This window comes from Polyergus mexicanus, unplaced genomic scaffold, assembly GCF_030449975.1.
Source record: "Polyergus mexicanus isolate NDT 795.1 unplaced genomic scaffold, iyPolMexi1.0 SCAF_2, whole genome shotgun sequence".
Lineage (NCBI taxonomy): Eukaryota > Metazoa > Arthropoda > Insecta > Hymenoptera > Formicidae > Polyergus > Polyergus mexicanus.
This window is the reverse complement of record NW_027223322.1, coordinates 2,007,623-2,025,575: the sequence shown is the minus strand read 5'-3', so window position 1 is coordinate 2,025,575 and position 17,953 is coordinate 2,007,623. Positions and strand designations below refer to the sequence as shown.

General features: G+C 32.1%; 6 protein-coding genes across 13 annotated transcripts; 4 read left to right on the top strand and 2 right to left on the bottom strand.

Moving 5' to 3' along the window:
• The first annotated feature begins 637 nt into the window (after positions 1–637).
• On the top strand, positions 638–2,581 carry Sting (transmembrane protein sting). Its single transcript, XM_070314634.1, has one exon. The coding sequence runs from the start codon at positions 776–778 to the stop codon at positions 1,883–1,885; it is 1,110 nt and encodes a 369-aa protein (XP_070170735.1). The 5' UTR covers positions 638–775; the 3' UTR covers positions 1,886–2,581.
• Positions 2,582–2,606: 25 nt separating this feature from the next.
• Thor (eukaryotic translation initiation factor 4E binding protein thor) lies at positions 2,607–6,852 on the bottom strand. Of its 2 annotated transcripts, none has more exons than XM_070314663.1 (4): positions 6,622–6,852; positions 6,260–6,482; positions 3,353–3,508; positions 2,607–3,055 (listed from the first exon to the last, which is right to left on the bottom strand). In XM_070314663.1, the coding sequence occupies exons 2-4, from the start codon at positions 6,399–6,401 to the stop codon at positions 3,006–3,008; spliced, it is 348 nt and encodes a 115-aa protein (XP_070170764.1). In that variant the 5' UTR covers positions 6,402–6,482; positions 6,622–6,852; the 3' UTR covers positions 2,607–3,005. The 2 variants fall into 2 exon arrangements, with proteins under 2 accessions (XP_070170764.1, XP_070170765.1); XM_070314664.1 differs by having other exon boundaries at positions 6,260–6,554; positions 6,641–6,852.
• A 241-nt stretch (positions 6,853–7,093) lies between these two features.
• Positions 7,094–8,781, top strand: Koko (cyclin Q). Of its 4 annotated transcripts, none has more exons than XM_070314661.1 (6): positions 7,094–7,384; positions 7,551–7,684; positions 7,773–7,870; positions 7,938–8,156; positions 8,234–8,470; positions 8,557–8,781. In XM_070314661.1, exons 1-6 carry the CDS (start codon positions 7,347–7,349, stop codon positions 8,650–8,652), a joined length of 822 nt encoding a protein of 273 aa, XP_070170762.1. In that variant the 5' UTR covers positions 7,094–7,346; the 3' UTR covers positions 8,653–8,781. The 4 variants fall into 4 exon arrangements, with proteins under 4 accessions (XP_070170762.1, XP_070170752.1, XP_070170763.1 ...); XM_070314651.1 differs by having other exon boundaries at positions 7,097–7,420; positions 8,557–8,780; XM_070314662.1 differs by having other exon boundaries at positions 7,127–7,384; positions 8,234–8,464; positions 8,557–8,776.
• A 68-nt stretch (positions 8,782–8,849) lies between these two features.
• Arfip (ADP ribosylation factor interacting protein arfaptin) lies at positions 8,850–13,718 on the top strand. 4 transcript variants are annotated; one of them, XR_011448522.1, is made up of 7 exons: positions 8,850–9,523; positions 10,149–10,352; positions 10,425–10,610; positions 10,700–11,021; positions 11,097–11,274; positions 11,350–11,635; positions 13,369–13,714. XR_011448522.1 is itself a non-coding variant. In XM_070314637.1 (6 exons), exons 2-6 carry the CDS (start codon positions 10,151–10,153, stop codon positions 11,500–11,502), a joined length of 1,041 nt encoding a protein of 346 aa, XP_070170738.1. In that variant the 5' UTR covers positions 8,850–9,523; positions 10,149–10,150; the 3' UTR covers positions 11,503–13,718. The 4 variants fall into 4 exon arrangements, 3 of the variants coding, with proteins under 3 accessions (XP_070170738.1, XP_070170747.1, XP_070170742.1); XM_070314637.1 differs by having other exon boundaries at positions 11,350–13,718; XM_070314646.1 differs by having other exon boundaries at positions 8,853–9,523; positions 10,443–10,610; positions 11,350–13,718.
• Positions 13,719–13,835: 117 nt separating this feature from the next.
• LOC138941900 (mitochondrial import inner membrane translocase subunit Tim10 B) lies at positions 13,836–14,855 on the bottom strand. The gene is made up of 3 exons (XM_070311862.1): positions 14,675–14,855; positions 14,427–14,522; positions 13,836–14,345 (listed from the first exon to the last, which is right to left on the bottom strand). Exons 1-3 carry the CDS (start codon positions 14,696–14,698, stop codon positions 14,175–14,177), a joined length of 291 nt encoding a protein of 96 aa, XP_070167963.1. The 5' UTR covers positions 14,699–14,855; the 3' UTR covers positions 13,836–14,174.
• A 503-nt stretch (positions 14,856–15,358) lies between these two features.
• On the top strand, positions 15,359–17,057 carry LOC138941677 (uncharacterized). The gene is made up of 3 exons (XM_070311526.1): positions 15,359–15,452; positions 15,756–15,917; positions 16,073–17,057. Exons 1-3 carry the CDS (start codon positions 15,392–15,394, stop codon positions 16,276–16,278), a joined length of 429 nt encoding a protein of 142 aa, XP_070167627.1. The 5' UTR covers positions 15,359–15,391; the 3' UTR covers positions 16,279–17,057.
• Positions 17,058–17,953: the final 896 nt, after the last annotated feature.

Below are 17,953 nucleotides of genomic sequence, written 5' to 3'. Positions count from 1 at the left end.
ATTACGAAACGTCGCGAACGATCGTTGTGATCGACAGGTGTGCCATTATAAAAACACGAGGGAAGAAAAAGAAAAGAAACAGTTGCGCTTTTTGTTTCTTCGTTTCATCGCAGCTACAGAGCTTAAAAACTTTTCACGAGCGCGTATTTATATCTTCCTGTCAAAAACCGAGCGCTTGTCACAGATGTTTGTCGATTTTTTGAAAAGTCCAATTCTTACATTGTATCAATATATATGAACCGTCAGATTAAGCTATTGTCGGGCCTGTCATAAGAAAGTTTATTAAGAAACATCCACCACTAAAACTAAAAGTTTCATTAATCTCAAGTTAAGATTGAAAAAAAAATAAAGAAATAAAGAAATAATTTATAAAATATCTAGTAATTAATTATCTATCTTTTACATTTTTTACTAACAATTAATACAAACAAATGGGATAGAAGAAATTGAGCAAAGCGTTGACGATTCGATTTTCGCGCAAATTAAACCTAAAGGTCTATCCACATACCAGGCACACGTACGTAGCCAGTAAACTCTGATTGGTCGATTGTGATTTATGCAAGTCTATTGGTCTAGACCATAACATTTTAAATCACTGCTCAATTTTACTATAGGACGCGCAAACGGGGCGTGTCGCTATTCCTCGAAGTCCTATCTCGCGAAGGTATTTCTGCGCCTGCTCCCACACATTCGACGGATTAATTCAAACTTGCGCGTACCTGGGAATTGGCGGCAACCTGTAAATAACGAGGGATAAAACAAGCGATCTGTTAGGATGGAAAGCGAGAGATATTTACCATCCGATCGTAAATTGGAGACTTATCTAATGCACAGCGTCATCCTCTTCGTCATTTTTATCATTCCCGTTGCGTATAAAGCGAAGAAAGACGGAGTGATAACGTCGTTGATAGCGACGTGTCTCGTTACGTCAGTATTCCTTGTGATTTTTCTATTTTGCGACCTAATACTGCGTCTGTGTCGAACGCTGATATCGTTGACAAACGTGGATTCGCAACACGAACGAAGTTTCTCGTCGATGGTAAGTCATCATTTTACCCTGAACACCGCATCGGCAGCGGTCTTTGTCATCGGTGTGTTTTTATTTCTGATCGCATCGACAATGATTGTTCGAGGATGCCCGTTGCATCATGTATGGGATTTCGGTCCCTACTTCTGTGTGCCGTTGATGATTTTTTCCTTCTACTTGCTGAGAGTAACTGATCTGGCCGAATGGGAGAGACTTCTCGATCTCAGCGCTATGAAAGGTCTGGATTATGGCACGGGTATGGCCTACAGCTTCTACTACGGTTACCTGCGATTGATTCTACCGAATCGCGGCACCACCGATAGCAAGAGCATTATCGAAAAGATTGAAAATTTCGAAGACAAGCACGGTGTAACTTTTCCAGTGCACAGGCTATTCATCTTGATATCGTCGTCGGGGTATACGCCGCCAAACTTAAAGGACGTGTCAATCGATAAAGAGGCTCAATGGATGGAGAATGCCCACGAATTGGAAGAGGAGAAACGCGATCGTGCTGGTACAATAGGAAGAACATATCGCAACAACGCTTACAAGATATATCCCAATGGAAGAAACTCTGGTGCTAGTCCAATATACGTAGTGGCGGAAGGTGCAACACCATTGCTGACATTCTACGAAGTACAAAAGCACAGCCATCCAGAGTCTATCGTGTACAAGCAATATAAAAATGACATTACCATGATATTTTATAAGAAACTACGAGAAATTTTGCAAAACGAGCCAAGTACAAGAAATTTGTGCGAATTAATTTATTACAATGATTACGATTCGGAAGGAGCTAAAGTTAATGTTGCAAAGGTAATTTTACAAAGAATATCTGAAATAACAAATTCCACATAAGTTCTACGTTGAAACAAGTTGAACATATGTCTTGTTTTTTGTTTGTGATAAATTTTATATAAGAGATTGTATTATATTATATATATATATATATATAATGTAATTAAAGTAACTTATTTGATCACGTTTGTGTTACTTGTGCACTGGTGCCAAAGGTTGTATTATATTATCTAAGCAGAGAATTAACTTTACAATGGCCTTTTTCTTTTAGTATAAAGAGTAACATCCAATTGATCAAATTTGTTGCAAATATATATGACATGCAACATATTGCGCAATTTAAACTTATGACAATCAATTTTTATAATTTTATTTTTACAAATAACATATCTTTGCTTGTTTTCGTATTATGCATTTTGAAGACGTTAATGAAAAATATGTAATTGAAAAATAATAACTTTTAAGATATATTTATATATAATAATTTTCTCTTATAAACTGGGATTACGAAAGGCCAAGATACACGACGCACAATTTTTTTTCTATATAATATTTAAAGATAAGAATTTAATTATATGATTTTATTCACATAATATTAATTTTTATACATGCATGCGATTTGATTAAATTGAAATAAAATCATTGTTCAATATATACTTTTACTTAAAAATACAATTACAATAATCTTAATTGCTATACAAGTGATTTAATTTTTATATTTTATATAATTATTGAAGGTCTTTTTATAATGTATAAAAAATAATAATAAAATGTGTATATCTATGTATAAAATGTGTCATTTATTCACAGATACAAATTTCTTAAGAAATAGATTATAAAGCATTCTATCGGCAATTCTGAAAGGAAGACTTAGTGACTGTTGATACATATTCATTGTACAATTAGTATCTCCACGTCCACAGTCGTGCTTCTTATATGTAAATATACATATTATATTGGATAATATCGAGAATGAAATAATTTGCAATATATATAAAACATTTGCTGATTTATCAAAGAACAAAAGTTCATAGTTTTTAATAAGGCCATTGATAAAAGGCACAGAATTGAAGCATGTTAGCCATACTCTTGTTCTTATTTGAATAAATTGATAGTATTCTCGAGTATGGTTACGAACACATTTAAATCCTTACAGTAAACGATTGGCAGATTATCTTTATTACATGTCCATTTCAAACTGCTCTGCAGATTCCTCGATTACCAGAACATCTGTAAAATTATATAAATGTGAGAAAAAAATCATATACAATATCATTAATATAGAATGGGTCATAATTTTACTATAAAATAATAATAAAAAAAGAGAGAGAGAAAAGAAAAGAAAAGAAAAAATTAATTTCAATAGAAATTAATCGAAAGTTCCTAACAAGATAAATAAGATTATACATGTCATATATATACTTTTATTTTGAAATAAAATTCCAATCCGTATTTAATCTTTTTTATTTAAAAAAATTCTCAAAAATTTAGTGATAGAATCGAATCGTAAATTTGAAGCAAACTGACCTTTATCAGAATTTTTAGCAGGATCCCTTGTGATTGCTGGTGTACTGCCTTTCAGCAATTCTGACGGTATACTCAACGTATTTCGCGGCGGTGTTCGCGATATTGGAGAGTTTCGCAAGTTCATCAAAAACGCGCGTTCATATACAATACGCGTACCTGCATAGAATTCATAGAATTATATATAAATACACGTTGAATCTCCGATTCTACAATAGAGATGATTCTGCCCAAGAATTTGTGATATAAAGTTATTTTCCCAGGTAAATTTAATAATGAAATTAAATTTTCGTTATGCGGAAATATGCGTAAAAAATAATTTCATTGGAAGCAGCTAGAAATATGTACAATACAAAAGCTATGTGAATCCCTATTTGTCATAATACAATTCATATTTATATTCGTTGTATATACAATATGTCTTAAAATTTGAAAGTACAATATACTCATGATTTATCAAGAATTATCTGATAAAATTGTAACATATTAATCATTAGAGATGAAGTACAAGTCAATTTTATCACAAGCTTATTATACAGTGTCAGTTTTTCAATTCAACATAATTAAGATAACAGAAAAAAAAATTTCAATTGTCCTTAATGCTTTAAAGAATAATCCTATTTCCAGAAAGAATGCGAATCAAATGAATGAGAAATGAAACAATAAACTGATTTTTAAGAACAATTCTATTAGCAAACGAATGATGACACCCAGGAACGATACAATGGCTAGACAGTTACATGGAAAGCGGCGCTTACAGTGCCTATTAATACAAGTATATTTCTGTACCGACACCTACCTAACTTGAAAGGAGTGCAAGGATCGGCAAGATTGCCAAGATAAACATAATCGCAGAAAGCACGAAAATATATATGTGAAATATAAAGTCAACAGCCTGCTATCTTTATCGAGATAATTTTTTTGTATAAATCATGTACATCTCTTAATCTGCACACATGTATAATACACAAGTTTTCTATAACTGATTGAGCTATTTTTATTCAAATAATTTTCTTTTCTAATAATACGAATAAAAAATCACATATTTGTATTTTTATAAAAAAAAACTACAATAAAAGAATTATTTTGCATAAAATTCTCAGACAGAAATTTTTTAAATTCATACTATATAAAATATATAAAACAAAAGAAAACGTGCAACATGATCTTTCATTAAATTTTTTACGATTAAAACAATTTCTTTCCTACTTGGCAAAAAATTATTTGGATAATGATAGCGCAAATTAATAATAATAATAATAATAATAAAAAAAAAAAAAAAAATGATTGTGTGACAATTGTTGCTATTTACATGTAGAGACACGTTACGTGAAATTTATTTACATTTACACGTATGTTCATCGGATAGAGTACCATATGTCGCGCGTTCAAACTATCGCTAAAGATCCAGCAGCGTACATTTGTTTTTCAAGGCACCGTGACTTTTAGCTCGCCGCGTCGGCATCGTGCGGTGATAAACATTACGCGTCACCGATTACGCATCGGATGATGTTCGGTCGCGCACATTAATTCGGCCTTGATCGTTTAGGCCAGCTTGAAATGTTGTGGAACGTACAAGATGTGTAAAGTGCACGTGGCCTGGCTTACTGACGAGTATGATACATATTTTTGCTTATTAAAAAGAAAAATTCCATGCCTCTTCTCGACACTTTCGTAAAAAAAGAGTCGACACAAAATTTATCAGAAAAAACGCGGACCTTTTTTTCCAATTCTTATAATTCTTTTTTCTTTTTCTAGAATATATTCACGCTCCGGTTCGCCTTGTAGACTCCTCTCTGTCCTCTTTTATAATCGAAAAATGACGCGTATTTAAAGAAACATAAATAAAAACGCAATAAGTTATCATTTAAAAAACATGATAGATCTTTATCTAATTCATTATTTCTTTGACTTGCATATCTGTTATTAATAACACAAATTCGTATGTGTATGTAATGTTATGGATGTAAAATTTATACGACGCAGAAATCTCAAAAATTTTTCCGTACAGACGAAAGATCAAACAAATCCTCCGAAATACGCAATTATATAATATATGCTTATCAAGTAGAGTATGTATGCGTGCGAGAGAGAGAGACAATCCCGCGTCGTGCCGGCTGGTAACACATAAATATCAACGGCCTTGATACTTGCACGTGTTGCATTTGTTTATCGAGGTCGCATCGACTTCCAAACGATATCTTAGAACGATATCGACGTCTTCGCGTCTTCTGATATGCACGAAACATCGCAATAGGCTTATCTTTTTTTTTCTTTTTGAGAATCTTCATATGTGTGCAAAATGTCGTGTATGTGCGTTTCTAAAAAAAATGAGAGAAATTCTCGTGTCTTTCAATATTTATTTTATGTGCCAATTGCGCGAAGCATATATCGCGACAGATGTTTCTTTAGGCGAAACTTTCACATCGTAATATTTGACATTTCTTTGTCAAATATTCCTTTTGAAAGTTCCTCCTCAAGAGTTACATTCGAAAAACAAAGTGCGCGATATAATCGGGAGACGAGAATTAATTCGGATGGAACAAAAAAAAAAAAAAAAAAATTTCCGCGACTCTCTTCGAAACATATCGCGCCAATCGAGAATCTCGGATTTATTCGAATTCGAATCGAACGATTCAATATTCGTCTACGTGACTTTACGTTCTCGCGATTACAATTACACGAGAAGAACGACGATTGTATTCACATACGATCAAATTTTTGTCGGGATATATCGATTGACTATTGAATAGAAAATTCTTAGAATCTCGATAGGGGGTTCAATTTTCTTTCTTTCTTTCTATAGAAATCCCATTCCGAGGACCTTTCAATGTGACCATAATTTCATGGTCGGAAGCAGAGTTAAAAAAAAAGTCAACCTGACGGAAGATGAATAAAGGATGCACTGACCTCCCGGTGTCGTGGAATAAAGAGTTCCTCCGGGAGTAGACGAGTAATCCGCGGGTAACTGATTAGGATCGTGGATGACGATCCTCTTAGACGGTATGCTCTGGCTCTGGGTAGCCTGTCTGGCGATGGGAGAAGCCGACATTTCGTATAGCGTCTCTTCCCTCGTATCTTTTTCTTCCGCTTTGATCTCCGGAATGACTCCTCTTGCGTGTTTTAATCACGCCTGTTGAAAACAAAGGCGAGATCTTCAAATTGATCTCCCGATTGATTGCTTATTAGAGATAAGCGGCACCTGCTGCGCAGTTACGTATATATACAAGACAAAAATATGACCGTGTGATTGAAATTATATATAATCGTACCGATATCGTGAATATCTACCGTATTCGTCGAGATCGTCCAGCTTCTTATGCACCGAGTTGCGCGTCTCTCGACTGATCTACAGGCGATCTTAATTGAGACCCTAACTCACGATTCACAATCGTAATAAAGCTTTATTGCGGTCTCGACGCGACATAACCTACAAAACGAGCAGCGAGGAACACGTCGACTCGACTCATCTCGTGCAAAGTGCCGCGAAATTCGATGAGCCAGTACTTGCTTATATAAGCCATCCCACCTCTTCGACGGTATTTCGGAGGGATGTGGAAACAGTGTGGCCAACCTCGCGAAAGAACTCACTTTATAACATACTGGAGCCAATAGAGATCCACCTAGAGATATAGGGTGCTTTCTAGTAAGAAACGCACTTAAACATAATGTCATATGATTGGCTGTCAAATAGGAAAATTTTCTATTTGATAGCCAACTGCGTAACATTTTGTCTTTCTGGGATCTCCTTGTTGTTCTATCTTTGTATTTATCGAACGTTGGACAAGGACAGAGCACGCTCATGGCGTGCATTCAAGTATAAAAATCACTGATGGTAGACGTATAAATTTATGTCATGATTATATATATTTATGTATACGCGGATCCGTATAGTTTTTGCGCTTGAATAAAAAACGTGAATAATTTTGTATACAATTACTTTTGTGCATAGGATTTGTAAAAGTTTTTTTCTGTGAAGCACGTGTATAATTTCGAGATGAATCCCTCAGAGCCGAGCAGTACCGAAACTCTCAGGTACAATGAGTTCACATTGGATGATACTGAAACAAGGTTATATGCCGGTTTATTTTTGACAGATCAAAATTTTACGCGTACTTTGTCTATGATATTGATGCTATTGATCTCACACAATGTTTGCATGTCACAAACGTTATTAGTTACACTTATCGTTTCTTTCCAGCTCTAAGATGAAGGATGTAATCGATGTTCTGGCGATGCAACGCGAAAAAAGAAATACGTTGCAAAAAAGTATTACGATCGATTATACCAAATCTAGCGATAGTTTTACAGTTTCACGATTTATCTTTGAATGTGGTACGTTAATTGTGGTATCTTGTAGATGCTTCATAGAAGTTGTTGCATTTTTAAGCTGTAGTACGACGAAAGATTTCTTTGATTGTAGGCTTAAAATCAGAAGCTCATCCATTGACAATAGCTACCGCTGCAACATTATATCATAGATTTATAAAAGAAGCAACATTGCAGGGATATGACAATTATGTAAGCATAAATAATATTGAAATAATATTAACTTTTTAACAAATATGATAAGTCTCGTCTCTTTTAGTTAATAGCTTCGACTTGTCTTTATCTGGCTGGTAAAGTGAAGGACGATACATTAAAGATAAGAGACATAATGAATGTATCGTACAATACACTTCACAGAGGATCTCAGCCGCTAGATCTTGGAGATCAATATTGGAGTATGAGAGATGCGATTGTCCAAGCTGAACTTTTGATTATGAGGATGCTTAAATTTCAAGTCACACCTGTACATCCACACAAGGTACAAGCATTACTAATTGCATAATATTAATTCACATGTGTGATATACATATGAACAGTTTACATGTATTATTACAGTACATGCTTCATTATCTACGATCATTACAAGCCTGGTTTGGCGAAGAGGAATGGTCCAAGTATCCAGTTGCCAAAACTAGTATGGCATTGCTGCAAGATTTTCATCATTCCCCAGCTATTCTCGATTATCCACCGAGTTTAATAGCGATAGCTTGTATTAATCTGTCGTTACAAATTTATGGTGTGGTTGTACCTTTGATGGACGAGTGCGATCAACAGCCATGGTTCAATGTAAGTGTATATGTATATAGTGTTTCTGTATTAATTTACATCTCTGTTAGTTACTGATGGGATTTGATTATGTGAATTATTTCATGCAACAGGTTTTCTGCAAAGATTTAGCCAGGGATAAGTTATGGGAAATTATGGAAAAAATTATGGCTGCATATGACGAAGAACCTGAAACGAGAGATAATTGATAAGTGTAAATTTGTATCTCGCATCGCAGTAATAAAATATTTCCCCTGTATTGAGACTGCCGCAGTTATATCATAAAGGCTTTTTAATGACGAAATTACATTTTATGAAGTTGCACGTTTTTGTTTTTTATCAGAATCCATACAGTTTAGTATTTTAGAGTATAAGCTCCATGTTGGGACTAAAACAATGTCCTTATGAAGTTTTTCTATCGTCATCGTTTTCATTCTCTTATTCTAAGAATGACATTTCATGTTATTGTCATACAAAACATCACATATATTTCGGTAATATGCAATCATAAAAAATACTTGCTCTTGCAGAGATCACTGCAGAGCCCGATGAACATTAATCCACGTACATATGTCGGTCAACAGAGACCCTCAGCACCAAATGCTCGTCAGAACTGATGCTTTTTACTCAAGAACACGCAGCACGCAGGAACAACGAATGATGGACTTCTTCTTGTCCGCTTCCCCCGCCAATGATAACTCAAAATTCAATCCTTACCGCGATGCCAGCGTTATCTGGAATCACCAGCTCCTCTGATACCTCACTAGATATCTTAGGTCGTGTTTCAAAATTCACTGCCAGTACTAGGGATCTATAATATACGTTACGTGAACTATAGATGTTCAATATTGGCAGTCAATTTCGGAACACTGCCGGTCATACATACATATATATAGGATATCTTGCATAGGTATTGGCAGGTATCAGCATTCACCACGCCACCTAGCTAGGCATACACATTGTTCCCTTTTCATGAAACGTCGTAAAGATAAAAATCGCAACCGTCAAGTGTTTCGATTTACATTATACATATGTAACAGCACGATAGAGGTAACGCACGGACGTCGATCTTTTAGTATAGTAAGTATATTATTCGTCAAACGCTATTTTTTTTTTTTTTTTTTGCGAACACCCGGTTCACTCTTTCGAAAAACAAGCGTCCAGTGACGTTTCTCTTTTAGTGTCTCTTTTATATACTATGTATTTTCTATTATGATGTGACAAGTAAAAGATGTGTATGCGTATATGCGAAAGAGGTGTCGTTTATGGTGATTCGATCATTCAGTAATTATTCTGTACGATAATAACGTTTCCACATCGTGTACAGTGCATGTATAGTGACGATCGAATGTCACGAGCAATGATTATATATCTATTACATTCTCCATCAAATTATTAATTGTAAGTATCTCGCGCATACACGTAGAATGTGCCAAAAATACTAGTTCTTTGCGAGAAGTATACAACGTTCGCTTCCGATATGACAGTAAGGTGGTTGTAATGTCGATCTTTCACACCCTCTGAAATATATTCAATACGTTTCCAATTTAATAAAACGTAATATATAAATGTACCTTAAAAAGACAAATAATCACTTACGTGTCTGGTGTTATTGCTTATGAAAACTTAAATAAAATTTTGTAAAAGAATATATTTTTTCAAGAAGATTACATGATACATGGAATCTGTACATACCTTATTATAGGAATGTCTCAAATTACGATTACATCAAGTGGGATGGAACGCAGCATACATGAGATGTTAAAAGATGCACCTTCCTTGAATGAGAGTGACAACGCTGTACATACCGGGACTCCTCCACCTCATGTACCAAATAATTGTAGCAGTGATAGTCACCCCAGGCCAGCAACTATAAATTTGAGCTTAGGAAGTCCTACAAATCAGACTTGTATGCATCAATGCTTTCTTGCATGTTTATTGATGAATAAAATTTCAGAGATTTTAAAATTGGAGTGAAAAGATGTCTGTCTTTTTCCAGCTGTATCAGTTTCCCCAAATACACCTATTCAAAATGGTGATACACAAACTATGCGCACTACTCAAAGCAAAATTGAGAGTCTAAAGAATTGGAGTATCTCCACATATAAATGCACCAAACAATTAATGTACGAAAGATTAGGGAAAACGTCTCGTACCGTAGACTTTGGTGAGTTTCTGCCTATATAAGAAAATAATCTTAACAAATTATTTTCAGTGTCGTTTGATGAACATAAACATCTTCTTTTTATATTCCAGAACTTGAGACGCAGATTGAATTGCTCAGAGATACTCAGAGAAAATATTGCAATGTTCTGCGATTATCACGAGCTTTGGCATCACACTTTCATCATGTTGTTCAGACGCAACATGCCCTTGGAGAGGCATTTTCTGAATTAGCACAGAAATCACCTGAGCTCCAAGAGGAGTTTCTGTATAATTCGGAAACGCAGAGAAATTTAACTAAAAATGGCGAAACACTTCTAGGGGCTTTAAATTTCTTCGTTTCCTCTGTGAATACCTTGTGTAATAAAACGATCGAAGACACGCTACTTACAGTGAGACAATACGAAACTGCAAGGTATATAAATTCTGTTCTATATTTTTTTAATATGTTGTATCATTTCTCGTGATATTATAATGTAATTCTCTATAGGATAGAGTACGATGCATATAGAACAGATCTAGAGGCTCTTGTGCAAGCTACAAAGTCAGATGGTAGTAATGCAGCAAGATTAGAAGAGGCACAAGCTAATTATGAAGGACATAAGCAGAATTTCGAAAAACTGCGCTCAGATGTTTCTATCAAGTTAAAGTTCTTAGACGAAAACCGGGTACGCTCTTTTAATCCTTTTAAAAATCGACAATCAATTGACTTTGACATCTTCTAATAATACATATTATTTCAGATTAAAGTGATGCACAAACAATTGCTGTTATTCCATAATGCTATATCTGCATACTTTTCGGGGAATCAAACTGCATTGGAGGCAACTCTCAAACAATTCAACATTAAGGTGAAATCACCAAATTCCACCTTACCTTCATGGTTGGAACAGTAGTTGAATTAAAGTGATCCTTCCTCTTGCCACGAAGGATGTGACTGTTCAAGCGCGTTCGTCCACCTAGTTATTCTGTTGCGAAACACAGAAAGTAAAGGTAGAACAGTTATCAAAATCACTCGACAATTCGCCGGTACGTATTGAAAGCTGCCGTTTAGTCTGATAATTTAAATAATGTAGAATGAAAAATTGCGAGGTTTATGATGTGTATAAACAGACTGAATCCCCAAAAGTTACAGTGTAATATTTTGATCATTATATATTGATTATATATATATAATACCTTTGACATACACATCATGTATCATAAAATTAATGATTCTTTTAAGAAAATTACAAATCAGTAGAGGAATTTCAAAATAACTTATACAATGTCTTGACAATTAAGTTCCGATGCTTAAACATTTAAAGATGCAATAGATTTAATTTTTATATTTCTCTTATAGAGGAAATGTAAATTTTCCTTCAATGTAAATACGTAACATGACATATATGTGTGGATAAATAGAGCCTTCTATTTTACAGTATAATGATATTAATTTGTTGTTTATATCACATTTTACACACGCATAATACGCATGTAGTTTAATAGTATGTTCACTATCTTAAAAGATTAATCTTTAAACTACAGATCATGTATTATATCATAAAAGCTTGAGCTTTAAAGCTATGATACTTAAACTTAAACTTATTTTCTACATATAAAAACATAATTACTGAAATTATTACAAATTAATTTGTTGAAAGCAAGAAAATGATTGGATGGACTGAAAATTTCAGAAGAATGCTAGAGGCTTGCATTAATCGCATGCCAAAGAAACATGCAATTTTAATATCAATATGTTTTCTTATTGCATCACATTTTACTGTAATTATTATACTGTAGTATTATCAGAAACTAAAAGTATTATAGATCTGTAACTACATACAATAAATTATAGATATGAATAACATCTACTGATTTGATTGAGTGCTATTTTCTAAAGAATTACATATATGATAATTTATTCTTTAATTTCTCAAAATTCATAATGCATATAATTCTGCTTTATGCAAATGTTTGCATAAATAATAAATATTTTTCATCTTCTCTGGATGAGTAGTGAAGATTATGTTGTGATCAGAAATATATATTAATTATTTTTTGTTAAATAAAAAAATTTTTATTACATTTAATATATATATATAATAAAAGTAAATCTTTATTTCTTTTATAAATAAATTGTAAGAAATACCATAAACAATCATATTTATAATAATTATATAATAATTGTAGAAAAAAATTAACTTTCTCTTTTCAAAAATTTCCATATCGAATTAATTTCTATTTAAAAATTAATATTTTAAAAATTTTAATTTTAAATAAAACTGCAAATAATGCTAGTCATTTTCTTACTTAAGTATCTATTTAAAAATTATATATAAAATAAACAATATAATTTTGTATCGAGATAAGTTTAATTGCTTGCGCTTGTACTCTATAGTATGCAACATGATGTGTAATGCACTACACACATACACACACAACAATTTGTGGTTTTCAGAGATCCTGGAAACTTTTTAAAAATATCTTGTAGTAAAAAATAATTTTTCCAATAATGATCATTTATTACTTATTATGATAGTGATTACCATTGCAACTAGCTGCAATTAATGAACAAATAAAAAATCTAGTTAATAGAGTGATATATTATAAAGGTGTTATATATGCCATGAGATTGCGAAGATGACTCTTCCAACATGTATATGATATTTAGTAAATATTTCACATGTGTGTATGGTGAATGTATACAAAAAGTAAAAATGTATCAGTTTTGGAGAATTCGCAGATTTCTTATATATTTCACGCTTGTATCTGTTATCCAGGTAATGATAGCGCTATAATATGGAATATTTCATAACTCTGGCCTTCAATGTGTACAACTGCTATATTCATATCTGTATATATTCTTTACATATTATGATTTAAAACATGTAACACCTTCTCTTCTAATTTATATAATTTTGCTACATAGCTAAGATTTTGCATTCCAGGGTATAATTAAAGTTAGGTAAATATTTTATCTGCTAAGATCTGATCTTTTTTTTAATCAGGGCTATATGACAAAAATGTTAATTTTTATTGAATTAAGTATATATATATATAATTCTTAAACCTTTTATTATTTATAAAATATATAATAGCTAAAATATTATGTTCCTAAATATGATGTTATTGTGTGTGTATATTATGTGTATACAGATCTCTTAACAATAAATGAATGCTTATACTTGCTTCCTTCTTACATCTATCATAAAATGTATTTACATATAAAAATATTCAAGGCATATATATATATATATATTAATCAACATCTATTATATCAATCTATTAAATAGATTAACTTTAAGATGATTAACATGAAGTACTTGTGGACAAGGAGAATGAAATATTATATAAAACTTTTTGCTTAAATAATTATATACAAATAAATGATATACAGGAGGAAATACAAATACATAGAATGTATTTCCTCCTTGATTATCCTGTGTATATACATAATATTTTAAAATATTATTATTATATACATATATTTATATGTACTCGACAGAGCTTTATAATTTATAATGAAACTAACTAAAGAATAGTTGAAGTTTGATAAATGTATCACAAATAATAATTGATATCAGCATCATTGTGGATCTTGTTCCACTTGCTGATTTGGTGTTTCTAATGCTGCTTGACTCGTATTTATTTCCTCCATTCTTCTATGTACCATTATAGGCTGTACTTCCATAAATATCTCCATTATTTTATGATTCGCGTGAATATATTTCTGCGCACAATTACTTACGCAAAGATCCTGCAATTTCAGAGATAAATATTCAATGGATTTATTTAATGCTGTATATATATAATCATTAGCATTTGTAAAAATACTCACTTCATCGGAGGTGATTTCTCGAGTGAGGAAAGTATTTGCACATTTTTTGAAACACGTCTCAGATATTTGATTGTAGAGAAGAAGAAAATCTCTGAACTACTGAAAACAGATTTACTGAAAATTTATGTGGCTTTTTTGATACTATGATAATATTGCATATTTTTGAATAAAACAATTGTATTATAACACATGAGAAAAGATATGGTTATATATCACGTCGAACTGATAATTATATTAAATTTAAGTACATTTCTTAACTGTAACGCATCCATGTAGGCAGTTGTATATTTTCGATACTTTAAGAGTATATTATTTTCTTAAAGAGTGATATTCTATAACTTCGCTATGAAATATTATTTCGATAATATCTCTCAAAAAAACGAGAGAGAATAGTTTCTCCACGCGTTTATATGGTTCAGGCAGGTTCAGGGAATTATACATGTGTGCAGAATAATAAGAAATACCAACGATTGATAAAATTTGTGATGTTGGTAAATTATAATGTTGAAGTCAATATTATCGATGATTGATATAATAAATTTCTTGACACGTCGAAATTAAATTATAACGATATCTATATTACCGACCATCTTGCAAATCGTAGAAATTTGTACTCGAAAATTGGCGAAATGATAGGAGAATATAATCAGGTGACAGGGGTAGCACTTACTGATATTTCAAGAATTACTCAAAATAATTTGAAAAATTCCTCAAATCCTAGGTCTGCAAATTTATGTGAATAGCAAAAGTGTAAATTATCAAAAATAAAAAAATAGATGATAATATACTTTATATTTTAATTCCTTTTTGCAAAGTGAAATAATAATCTAAGAGTTTTCGCTCATTATGCGCTATCAACCACACGCCTCGCGTCGCGCGCCATTCATTTGATTATCATAGATAAGATATCTCACGAGGAGAACATTCTTTAAGTCGCCGAGATCTTCCTTTCTTTCTCCCGAAAAATGTTCAGCATGATCAAACTCCTCTCATCCGTAATTATACTGTTTGGCTTTTTGCATATGAGTAAGTAAATTTTACAAAATGATATCCTTATTGTTGTAATGGAACTATAAAATAACGGAAAAAATCGCGGAATTCTTCATCGATATTTGAATTATGCCTCGTAGCAGCATTCTTGCTTATTGTCTTAACTTGTTAATGCGTGTACGTTAATTTTTTATTGGATATTTATAACTCGTCCTATAATTTGTCAATTGTACTCAATATAGTTATTTTATTACTATTATTGTTCTCTCTTTTTTTTTTCAAACAAGGTAGCACGATTAATGCAACAGAACGATTAAATATTATTAAAATGTTCTTCAGCGAGTCACTCGAGAGAGGAATATTTATGGTGTTATGAATGCAACACGGATTTAAGACAAGGGCATAAAGGAGATTGCAATGATCCTTATACGCCTGGTGCTTTTGACCTGGTTGCCTGTCCTCGGAACGAATCTCATCAGTGCCACAAAAGTATCATATTACGTACGTAGACATTATACACATTGCATTCTAATCCGATATGAAAAATATCATTCAAATAACAAATATATTTTAAACCAGTTTTATAATATCATTAATGTAGTAGATCGGTAAAAGAATTCGATACAAAAAATTGAAATATTGATATAATATTGCAGATAGAAATATTTTAGTAACAGTACGAGCCTGCGTATTATCACGCCAAGTAGAAAAATACTGCGACTACGAAGATAGTTTCCCAAAATCGGGTATCGAGTGTTACTTTTGCAAGGAAAATGCCTGCAACGGTAAAGAATTATTCAATCCAACATCAAAATGGTATTTTGGATTTGTCACAATTATTTTGTCCAGGGTATTAACATAAAAATCCGCGCAAATAATGAAAATTTATCGGTTATTACATTAACTTAAATTTTTACACTTATGTGTAATCATATACTAAGAATGTAACAAGTTTTGAAATGTTTGTTTTTCGAAACGTTTCTGTTTTCGAGAGGAGCGACTTTCAAAATTCGATGAAATATAAAAAGAATACTTATGGAAAAAATGTTTATCAAATATTACTATTAAATTATTAAAGTAAAACCAAAAAAGCATAATATTTGCTATATTGAGATGGAGTCAATTGTCATAACTTTTCTTCCGTAAATGTCTTTTTAAAATTTAAACAAATAATTTTACATACCTGTAAAACTACAAAAATATAAGCGGTTTTTGATAATTGGACAAATAATACTGGCCACACCGGATGGAACATACTATAATATGGATAAGGATGCGCTTAATCATGCAATTAACTTAATGGTACAATCATTTTAACGTAAGCTTAAATATGTACGTCAATGATTATCTTTGCGAGAAACGTGATGTAGGTAAGAGAAAAACATATATTCCTAAATATAGAATCCTCTTATCATTTGTTGCTCTATCTCTATAAGTGGATTTAATTAAAAATATTGGATACTAGTAAAGTGAAGTTGATACGGGGCTATGACAAATGGTATTATCACCTTTAAACATTCAAGCTCTATTTAACATAAACTCACGCTTGCGATACCGTATATTGTATATTAAATTCATTTTTAGATATATATGCATAGCACATATTTTAGGTGTTTTAAGATATAATGGAAAAAATGTGAATATTTTATGAGATATTTTATGTTAAAATATATAATATATTATATATATATATTCTCTCTTTGCTCTTTTTCTCTCTTCTTTCCTAAAATCTTACATTAATTATATATATAATATATTTAATTTTATAATAATATATACATATATTATACAATGTCATTAATTTTTAATGTTAAAGATTTGCGGGATCCTTTTCTATATTTACTCGGAGTTTAAATATTTTAATACACTTGACCGGAAGAGACATTTTGTTGAAGGTTAAAGAGTTTCATAATTGGAGCAATAGTCGTCAAATAAGATATAGACTTTCTAGATTCTCAACGTCCTCCTCTGCAACAATAAACTTCACTTTATATGTAACACATGCATACATCAGACGGATGAATGAACGCCGCAGAAGCGATTACCAAGGTGAACAGGTCAAATAACAAAGTGAGGTCGGTAATATTCAATAGGATCAAATGCTTTCCTGACCTTACTTAATCAGTCGGCAGGATACAAATTAAATGTTTCAAAAATTGTCGAGAAAAATGTATATGTGTAGAAGTGTAAAGCATGGATTTTATTTTAACAAGATTCTTTTATTTTACGCGCACTTATCGCGCAGGATATTTAGAATAAAGAAAAAATTAAACAAGATGAAAATTATGCAAATTAGAAACTTGCACATTTTGCTTCCTTATCATTTTATTTCGCTCACAAAGCTTAAGTTCCTTAAAGCGGGTTTTTTAAATTTTTACTTTCTCATAGAGGAAGATATCTCAAAGTTTGCGAATGTTACAGCGTGCACAGATATTTCCCAAAAAATTCAAAATTTTATAAAAAGTGATCCCTTTCACCGATTCTCACCAAATTCAATACCAACCATTCTTTAATAATACTCTATACTATATGTAAAA

Excerpts from the sequence above, each read along its gene's own strand:
- Sting (XM_070314634.1), top strand. The coding sequence starts at position 776 with ATGGAAAGCGAGAGATATTTACCATCCGATCGTAAATTGGAGACTTAT.
- Thor (XM_070314663.1), bottom strand. The coding sequence starts at position 6,401 with ATGTCGGCTTCTCCCATCGCCAGACAGGCTACCCAGAGCCAGAGCATA. Across the intron at positions 3,509-6,259 it reads TTATTCCACGACACCGGGAG|GTACGCGTATTGTATATGAA; the intron begins GTCAGTGCATCC and ends AATTCTATGCAG. Across the intron at positions 3,056-3,352 it reads TGCTAAAAATTCTGATAAAG|ATGTTCTGGTAATCGAGGAA; the intron begins GTCAGTTTGCTT and ends ATAATTTTACAG.
- Koko (XM_070314651.1), top strand. The coding sequence starts at position 7,347 with ATGAATCCCTCAGAGCCGAGCAGTACCGAAACTCTCAGGTACAATGAG. Across the intron at positions 7,685-7,772 it reads ACGATTTATCTTTGAATGTG|GCTTAAAATCAGAAGCTCAT; the intron begins GTACGTTAATTG and ends CTTTGATTGTAG. Across the intron at positions 8,157-8,233 it reads CACCTGTACATCCACACAAG|TACATGCTTCATTATCTACG; the intron begins GTACAAGCATTA and ends GTATTATTACAG.
- Arfip (XM_070314637.1), top strand. The coding sequence starts at position 10,151 with ATGTCTCAAATTACGATTACATCAAGTGGGATGGAACGCAGCATACAT. Across the intron at positions 10,353-10,424 it reads AAGTCCTACAAATCAGACTT|ATGTCTGTCTTTTTCCAGCT; the intron begins GTATGCATCAAT and ends TGGAGTGAAAAG. Across the intron at positions 11,275-11,349 it reads AGTTCTTAGACGAAAACCGG|ATTAAAGTGATGCACAAACA; the intron begins GTACGCTCTTTT and ends ATATTATTTCAG.
- LOC138941900 (XM_070311862.1), bottom strand. The coding sequence starts at position 14,698 with ATGGATGCGTTACAGTTAAGAAAT. Across the intron at positions 14,523-14,674 it reads ATGCGTTACAGTTAAGAAAT|TTCAGAGATTTTCTTCTTCT; the intron begins GTACTTAAATTT and ends TGTTTTCAGTAG. Across the intron at positions 14,346-14,426 it reads GAGAAATCACCTCCGATGAA|GATCTTTGCGTAAGTAATTG; the intron begins GTGAGTATTTTT and ends CTGAAATTGCAG.
- LOC138941677 (XM_070311526.1), top strand. The coding sequence starts at position 15,392 with ATGTTCAGCATGATCAAACTCCTCTCATCCGTAATTATACTGTTTGGC. Across the intron at positions 15,453-15,755 it reads GTTTGGCTTTTTGCATATGA|CGAGTCACTCGAGAGAGGAA; the intron begins GTAAGTAAATTT and ends AATGTTCTTCAG. Across the intron at positions 15,918-16,072 it reads CCACAAAAGTATCATATTAC|ATAGAAATATTTTAGTAACA; the intron begins GTACGTAGACAT and ends ATAATATTGCAG.